Source organism: Oppia nitens, unplaced genomic scaffold (assembly GCF_028296485.1).
Source record: "Oppia nitens isolate AA-2021 unplaced genomic scaffold, nextdenovo-longstitch-racon4-pilon3 scaffold2_pilon_pilon_pilon, whole genome shotgun sequence".
Taxonomy (NCBI): domain Eukaryota; kingdom Metazoa; phylum Arthropoda; class Arachnida; order Sarcoptiformes; family Oppiidae; genus Oppia; species Oppia nitens.
Window position 1 is genome coordinate 5550291 of NW_026533210.1, and position 9850 is coordinate 5560140.

At 29.7% G+C, this 9850-nt stretch overlaps 2 protein-coding genes across 2 annotated transcripts; one reads left to right on the plus strand and one right to left on the minus strand.

Moving 5' to 3' along the window:
* The first annotated feature begins 1150 nt into the window (after positions 1-1150).
* On the plus strand, positions 1151-4536 carry LOC128955839 (uncharacterized). The gene is made up of 7 exons (XM_054301517.1): positions 1151-1189; positions 1255-1776; positions 1837-1892; positions 2122-2508; positions 3388-3799; positions 3875-4170; positions 4243-4536. Exons 2-7 carry the CDS (start codon positions 1308-1310, stop codon positions 4534-4536), a joined length of 1914 nt encoding a protein of 637 aa, XP_054157492.1. The 5' UTR covers positions 1151-1189; positions 1255-1307.
* An 86-nt stretch (positions 4537-4622) lies between these two features.
* Positions 4623-9471, minus strand: LOC128955841 (acetyl-coenzyme A synthetase, cytoplasmic-like). The gene is made up of 7 exons (XM_054301518.1): positions 9088-9471; positions 7477-8983; positions 6310-6660; positions 5745-6242; positions 5611-5667; positions 4871-5539; positions 4623-4633 (listed from the first exon to the last, which is right to left on the minus strand). Exons 1-7 carry the CDS (start codon positions 9469-9471, stop codon positions 4623-4625), a joined length of 3477 nt encoding a protein of 1158 aa, XP_054157493.1.
* Positions 9472-9850: the final 379 nt, after the last annotated feature.

The window sequence follows — 9850 nt, forward strand, 5'->3', positions numbered from 1 at the left end:
TATAAGTGTGGGACAGATAAAAGTTTTTAGTACTTTAGGTTTATATTGTTAGTTAATGTTCTTTAATTTATAAAATCTAAAATAAATAGTTTAAATAAAATATACAATTACTGTACKATATATTTCATATAATTATTGGTAAATAAGAAAAAATCACATAAATATTATATTAATAACTTATTAATTACAGTATTATCTAGTGTTAGCAAAAAAAAAAGAGAAATTTATAAAATAATAGAGAAATTTCTAGAAAGTTTCTATAAGAAATTTCTATCAATAGGATCACCATATTATTTTATTTTTAATTTTGTCTTTCGATATTTGTTATCTTGTATCAATACATGTGTTTTGATTTTTTTAGTATTTTTACAATTTTGTCTATTCAGACAATTAGAATTTTAGTTATTAATTAAAATAAAAAATTTATTTAATTAATTATATTCAACTATGATATATCTATAATTAAATGTTACAAAACTGATTATTATTAAATAATTATAATTATTTTATATATAGATATCCCATTTTAGTGTAGTATATATTTAATAGTATAATATTATATGTCTATTATGTCTTATTAATAGCGTATTAAAATAGCTATAGATTATGGGAATCCCATAATATAAGAATAAAGTTAAATTTTTATAGAAATTTATTCTTGAGAAATTTTCTAGAAACATACTATTTGCTCWACTCTAGTATTATCTAAGGTATATTATTTTGTATTATTTTACTTTAAAGTATAGATAAATGACTATATGTTTAGTCCAATAAAATAATTTTTTCCATTTATTTATATCTTTTATATTTAACAAAATACAATGATATTTAAATGTATTTTTAAAACTTATATCAATAAATAGTAAAGTGCAAAATTATTAATTGTATTATCAAGTAGGAAAAAAATCTGTTTGACTGAAAAATTTAGTTAGAAGAGATAAGAAAAAATTATTAACTAGATACAATTGTTAATTAATAAAATACTTGAAACATAATTGATAAAATCCTGATTAATCTCAAAAATGTTTATGCATTTAGGTATAAAAGTTAAATTTTTCAAAAAAATTTAGCAAATTATTAATATATTAGTATTTATTTATTTAATAATTTTGTAAAATATTTATAATAATTATGAAATTATTAATTATATTAATTTCATTATTCATTAGTCTATCATATCAAGATAATGGTATAATTTTGTTTTACTAAATTAATTAAGCTTTTTTAAAATAATAAATGTTTTTATAAAAATAGATATTTTGCCGGCTGTACCGCTTGTTGTCAAAAGTCCATACCTGTCCACATGGATGTCCGCTCGAGAGCTGTACGGTACGTGGCCTACATTCTGGAGAGGACCTGTCAGAGGAATGGCAGGTCTGGTTCGAGTAGACGGCAAAACCTATGAGTTTATGGGTCATCCAACCCAAGACAATATTGGCACAAATCTTCAGGCAAAACAAGTTGGACTGAAAGTGACACCGACTCAGTCGATATTTACCTTCAATGCCGGTCCCATTGTACTGGAAGTTAACTTTTTTACACCAATAGATCCGACAGATTTGAAACGGCTGTCACTTCCGGCTTCATATATAGCGGCCACTGTCCGGTCAACAGATAAATCCAAACATGACGTACAGCTCTATATTGATTTGTCCGGCGAATGGACATCAAGTGATGTCAATGAAGTGGTCGAATGGGATGTCTTTAAAGTAAACAATGTTATACTCAATGCAAATCTTCATTTGAAAAACCAGAAAACGTTTGATGAATTTAATGGTTTGATTTTAACTAATTATTTTTGAAAATTAATAAATTATATATTATTCATATTCATAGATATGGCTAAATGGGGAACAATCAAGTTTTTTACCGATTCATTAATTACATATAAGGTATGATATTATTTATTAATTACAATTTAATATTAGTTATCTTTATTAAAACTTGAATTTTAAATTATAATTTTAAGAAGATTTAAAATAAAATTTTTGTTTATAGTTATTTTACAACTAATTTATATCAAGCATATAGTTTATACAATAATTAGATTAATAACTTCATATAATAAATCAATATTTTTATTATTAATGTATATTTGAAATTAAAAATTAAAATATTAAGGCGGGTGACTCTGTATCGTTGCGCTCAAAATTTGTAAAAGACGGTATACTTGACGATATAGTTGATAAAAACTATCGGCGCATAAATGACAACTGGCCCGGAGTGGCATTTGCTCGCAATATGATTGCCAGTGAACAGAGATCAGAGACTGTCTTTTATGGTGTCGCACATGTTAGACGTCCGGCCATCAACTATACTGATTCTCAGTTAAACCAACTTTGGGAAAGTTATTTCAGTGGTGACGACAACAAAATGATTGATTTTGTGTTGGGTGAGAGTCAGGCAGCACTCAAAAGAGCTGTCGATTTGGACAGTCGTATTGTGGCCGATGCTCACAAAGTTGGTGGCGATAGTTATGTCAAAGTGGTCTCAGCAGCACTAAGACAGGTCTCTATTACTTTTCATTTTAATACACATACTCATCATAATATATATTGTATAGATTATAAAAATATATTTTTTTGTGTTTAATTACAAAAACGCTATATAATCTATAAGCATGTTATACTTAAATATAGTTAATTCAGATACATTATTATTATCATAATACTAACTAGTTTGTCCCGAGCAACATGTATAGCCGTGCAATTCTTTTACTAATTTAAAAATATTTACTATAAGTAATTTGAATGAGACTTAATTTGTTTATATATATTAACAAAACTACTAAATTAATTTAAACTTTTGAGAAATGTTTTTATATATATTTAAAAATATATTTAATTTTTGTTGCATTTAATTACTGAAAAACACATGTAGCTAACATGTGCCATAAACTCACACAATATATATAATAACATTACTTTAAATAAAAATTAATTTTAACACAAATTATTTTTGCATTTCAAAAATTTAGCACAGGTATACCTGTAACTCATATAATATAGCAAAGTGTAATTTACCTGTCCCTAAAACCTACCTGATTAAAATTTCCCATAGAAATAACATTGCTTTAAATTAAAATAATACTAATTGTAAGTAACACAAATTGAAAATTTACAATTAATAAAACTTTATAATATACAAAGTGTAATTACACGACACCAGCCTACCTGTCCCTAAAACCTACCTGAGTATCTGAATTATTCAATGATAATTTAATTGTATCATACAAACAAACAAACAAACAAACAAACAAACAAACAAACAAACAAACAAACAGACAAAATATTAATAGTCATGTGATTACTTAAATTTAAATGATAATAATCATATTTAGTATGATTACTTAAATTTAAAATAATAATTATTTTATTTTATTTATAGGCATTTGGTGGCACTGAACTGGTGGGTACACCTGAAAAACCATGGCTTATGCTTAAAGAGATTTCATCGGACGGCAACTGTCAGACAGTGGATGTTATTTACCCCCACTTTCCCGTCCAGTTATACCTAAACCCACTTCTACTTAAATATCTTTTGGATCCACTTATAGACAATCAAGAAAAAGGTTATTTTCCATACAAATATTGTATTCACGATTTGGGATCAAGTTATCCGCGTTGTATTGGACACAGAGATGGTAAACAAGAAGATATGGAAGTCGAGGAAAGTGCTAATATGTTGATTATGATGTCGGCCTATGTTAGAGCAACTGATGATAAGGATTGGGCTACAAAACACTACAAAATAGCCAAACAATGGACTCAATATCTTGTTGACCACGGATTGATAACTGGTTAGTCATATTGTATTACAGCATATTAATAAATTATCGTTATATATAACATAACTTTATATCTATATAATTTAGGCGATGCCTTAACCACTGATGATTTCTTGCAAAGAATTAAAAACTCGACAAACTTGTCGATCAAAGCTATTGCAGGTATCGGAGCAATGGCACAGTTGTCTGAAAAAGTAGGCAATCAAGCGGATCAAAAATACTACCGACAAATTGCCGAAAACTATGTCACTAAATGGATAGATTATGCTGAAGATCCGTCTAAAAAACATTTGAAATTTAGTTACAATACGGCCAACACATGGTTTATGGTTTACAATATGTACGCCGATATCTTGTTGGACACTAAACTGGTGCCCGAATGGGTTAGAYATATATATATATATATAAATAAACTAATGATTTTATATTTTTTTAAATAATATTATTCTTAATAGGTTTACAAACAACAAGATGAGTGGTACTTATCGGTACCCAACAAATATGGTGTACCCCTGTCCAATGTCGACGCCCAGACAAAGTTAGATTGGGTTATGTTTACCGCAGCCTCCAGTTCTGACTCACGGCTCCGTCAATTGATGTTCGATAGGACTGCCCAATGGCTTAGAGAAACCACAGGTCGGGTACCTTTCTCTGATAGGATTGACAGCAATTCAGGCCAACCGATACATTTTATTAACCGACCAGTCATTGGTGGTGTGTTTGCACCGTTGACTGTCAATAGAAAATAAATGATTGTTTAAATTGTTAAAACTTGTTTTATGCATTAAAACAAAACAAAAAAAATTAAATGTGTATTTTAATATTGTTAATAAAATCATTTAAAAACTGTTACAGTAATTTGTACAAAAAAATGTGCATAAATTTCATGAAAAATATCTAAAATATGAAATATATTTTTTTCATTTAAAATACGATAATTATTAATAATCTTTTTTAATTACAATTTTTRTATATAATATTTGAAGATAATTAACATTTAAAAATTTTTATATATAGATTTAAATTAAAGTATAACACAGTTTTAATTGATATCTTTATTATAAATGTTGTGATGAGTGACACAATTATCTGCTGTCAATGTTTCCCAATCTGAAGGAACATTAGTTTGATTTAATTCAATGATTTTCTTCCATAACATATCTACCACTTCTGGTTTGTCGTGTGCTTTGTTATGACATTCGCACGGATCGTCTTTTAGATTAAATAAACACAATTCCCTGTCCTGTTGTCGACAGGTCTGTTGTGTCGGCATCAGGTCATCATCATTACAATTGATTACAGATTTTTCCCAAAGTTCATAGTTTGCCTGTCGGTGCATATGATTAAGCACCCGATAGGCGGCACAATCAAATCGGTCCAGTTTTTGTAGGGCTTTATGTAGTTTAACCTCCGCTTCGGTATATTGTATAGACTGGTGATCACATGATGCAAACTCACTGTCCCGTTGAGATTTTCCCATATTTTGCACTAATTTCCAATTGTGTCGTATAATAGCCGACATGTTGGCCAATGGATCAATTATATGGAGAAGCTCAGATCGCATGGACTCTTCATTATATGATAATGCCTTCCACTGTGATATTCCATACATATTAAGCGCATTTGTGTCGATGTCTTTTCCAATGGCCTCCAAAAATGTCGGCAAAATGTCTGTCACGTGAAACAGTGATTGAGATATATATCGACTAGTTTTCAATAGTGGACTCCATATGAATGACGAAACTTTTAAGTCTTGAATAATAATTTTGAAATTTTTAATAACTTAAAAAACTTTACATTTATTATTATTATTTAATACAAACCTTTCTCTTGTAAGCTATATTTTACACCACTTAATGACAAATTATGATCATTAATATCTAGTTTTGAGTTAAAATTTTTTGATAAATACATTAATTACTTAATTGATACACAATATTAACACATTTTTGCTCACAGTATTGCTGTCCATTGCCACCGATAAACATAATAATAGTGTTATCTAACAATCCTTTTCTATACAATCGGTCAACAATTACACCGATAGACTCGTCAATCCCGTAAACCATTGCCGTAAAATTTCTCCTATTTTCACATTTGATGTGTGAAAACATATCTATATATTGTTGTGGAACCTGTAGTTTAGTATTGGATTCATAGTCCACATAAAGAAATAGTGGATGAGATTTGTTGTGACTGTCAATAATAGTCATAAACCGGTTGTTATAATGCTTTAGTGGATAATAGACATCAGTTAACATATGGTTATGTGATGAGTCCAGTTGTTGACATATATCTGACTCGTCATAATCGTTATGATTGTCTTTCAATTGACTTTTCAAACAATTTAGACGACTACTAGTATAACCAGAATCAGATGATGAAAACAAATATGAGTCAAACCCTCTATTTTGTGGCAAATATTTCTCTTTAGATAATCCCAAATGCCATTCACCTGTCATTTCAATAAAAAAAATACTATTTAATTGTCTTATAATATAAAGACACACTACTATACTAACCAACACCATGTGTGGCATAGCTATACTTTTTAAGATACTGAGACATTAAATTCAATTCAATCGGAAAACCCCAATGACTATTACCGCAAGTTTCAGTATTGTGAGCACAGTTATGAATCGGATGAACACCACTGAACAGTGCAGCCCTACTACCGGTTCTCAATGGATAAGTATAGTAATTATCTAAAACAATGCCGTCGGCGGCCAATATGTCAATATTTGGTGTCCTCATGTAATCCGAGTGATAGCCAATGTCAGTCCAACCGTTATTGTCGGCACTAATCAGTACAATGTTTGGTAATGTTTGATGACTTGAATGACAATAAGTCAAACAAATTATTGTAAAAATAACTATAGTTAACACAACAGAAATTAAACGTAACATATTTTTATTAGTAATTTTCATTAAATAAAATTACTGTTATTATTCAAAAATTATTTTAAATTATTGTTTAAATTTATAATCTTAATATAATTTACAGTAGTTTACAATGTATACAGTAGTAAATAAAGTATTACAAAAATTCATAATAATAATAATAATAATAATAAAGTATTGTAACTAAAAATGACAAACATTTTATTAGATTAATAAAATACTTATAATACTGTACTATAATGTTATGAATTGGCATATTTAGAAAAATAATTTTAATATTGCATATTGTTAATTATAAATTTTTACAAATATAAGGGAACTTATCACAAATAAATTGAAATTTACATTAGACTATTTAAGCTATTTTATTGTGTAATTAACTGATTATTTATAAAAAAAATTGTTTATCTAATACAATACTTACAGGCTAAATTATAAATTAATTTGATAACTTTTAATTATAAAAGATATATGTTTTTAWTTAATTAATATTTATAATTTTTATTTAAAAATAAAATGTTTTGCTTTTGATATTTTCTAGATAAATAATAATTTTATATAAAACTATTATTAATACTGTTAACATTAATTTATAATAYATAATTAGCAAATTACATTTAAGCAAATAATTTAATATTTTYATATATTTTTCAGAAAAAAACAAATAAATAAATTATATATTGTAAATTATAGAAAAATATATAATAATATTTCAAAAAAATATTCAAAAATTTATATATATATATATATATTTAATCACTTGACATAATTATTATAATTATTATTACATTTATTCAATAGATCTTCAATAATAGACGGATCTTCTATTGTCGATATATCGCCGAAATCTTTATCGTTAGTCAAAATTTTGGTCAAAACCCGACGCATTAATTTTCCCGAACGAGTTTTCGGTAGAGCCCGTACCTCAAATATAAAGTCAGGTACTGCTAATCGTCCAATTTTAACGGCAACCCTGTCCTTGATTTGCTGGTCCAGTGCACAGTCATATTCCACTCCCGATTTTATGACTACAAAAATTATAATACACTGACCTTTGATTGGATGATTAGCAGATATGCCGGCCGCTTCGGCCACTGCCTGATGACCGCTGACTGCCGACTCTATCTCAACAGTAGACAACAAATGTCCTGATATGTTGAGCGTATCATCCATTCGTCCGGTAATATAATAATAGCCATCACTGTCCCGATAAACTCCGTCACCAGTAAAATAAAAACCCGAAGATTGAGTAAAATATGAATCAATATATCGGCGATGATTATCCGTAATAGTTCTGGCAATTGCTGGCCACGGCTTTTTTAGAGCTAACACACCATTGGCCGGTCCGTCCGATAATTCATTGCCATTGTTATCGAGTATGACCGGAACGATACCAAAAAACGGAAGACCTACTGAGCCTGGTTTTAGCGCCATACAACCGGGCAACGGGGCTATAATAGGAGCACCCGTTTCTGTTTGCCAATAAGTGTCCAATACTGCACACCGGCCACTACCTACAACATCCCGATACCAATACCAAGTTTGAGGATTCAAAGTTTCACCGGCAGAAGCTAATAAACGTAATGATTTACGGCTATAGTCTGTAACAAAATGGTCTCCAAAAGTCATTAATGATCGGATGACTGTCGGAGCCGTATAGAAGATGTTGACCCCAAGTTTATCCACTATTTTCCAGAGACGGTCAGGTTTGGGGGAAAACGGTGTTCCTTCCATAAGCACAATGGTTGCGCCATTTAGTAGCGGTCCATATAAACTACACGTATGAGCTGTAAGCCATCCCATGTCGGCCGTAGAGAAAAATACTTCTCYCGCGCGATAATCAAATACATATTTAAAAGTTGTGGCCGAGTATAGCATATAACCGCCTACTGTATGTATAATACCTTTTGGTTTACCGGTACTACCACTGGTATACAATATGAAGAGAGGATGTTCGACATCCAACCAAATCGGGTCACAACGATCGCACTGATCGGCCATCAATTGATGCCACCACAGATCAACCTCAGTGTTCCACTTAATTGCTGATAGACTTGATTTCTTATTGTCATCAATAGTAGAATGTTTGTTAAGCACCGGTAGGTTAAGATGTTGATAGACAATGCAATGCATAATCGAGTGATCATTATCTCTGCAAATATCTATCGCATTGTCGGCTATCTGTTTCAATGGCACAAACTTGTTGGCCCTATAGGCGCCGTCGCATGTTATCAAAAGCACACACCTACTGTCTCGCATACGATCGGCCAGTGCTTCGGCACTAAATCCTGCAAACTATATAAAAAATAAAGTTTATTACTTTATTACTGTATATAACAAACTAACAGACAGTATATAACAATCATAAAAGTATATTCATATTCAAAATGAAAACATACCACAACTGTATGAATAACACCAATGCGAGCACAGGCAAGCATTGCCACCACTACCTCTAAAGTCATAGTCATATATATGGCCACCCGATCGCCGGTATTTACACCGACACTCTTCAAAGCGTTGGCAAACTTGCAGACTTGGCTTTTCAGCTCATTGTATGTCAGACTGCGGTCGATGTCCACCGAGTCGTTGGCCAACCAATAATATGCAAACTCATTGCCTTTTCCGCTATCGATAATCCTGTCCAACACATTGTAGCACATATTGGTCTGCAAACCGGACATCCATTTGGTATGTATGGGCTCATCCTTATCGGTATGAAAATTATATTCTAGAAACTTGTTGTACTCTCCCTTAAACTCTAATTGCAACTCTTTGGCCATTTTTGTCCAAAATATTTCAGGCTTTTCAATAGACAGTTGATATAAATGTTGATATTGTTCAATACACGACAAATTACTATTTTTATTGTTAAATGACATCATTTATTTGTTTTCTATTGAAATTAATATTATTTTCAATGATATCTAACTTAGAAAACAACAAAAATAATATTTCTATAATATATTTTAGATTTTTTAAAAATAAAAAAATAAAAAAAATTGATATTAATTCTAACAATTTTTGTTTGTGTATTAAACTGATATTTGAAATATTACTTTGTAAGCACAATATATTATATTAAATATTATTGTAGTATATTATTCTACAGCTGACAAGCTATTGATATTTAAATTGACGGAATGATTGTTAATTTTCTAA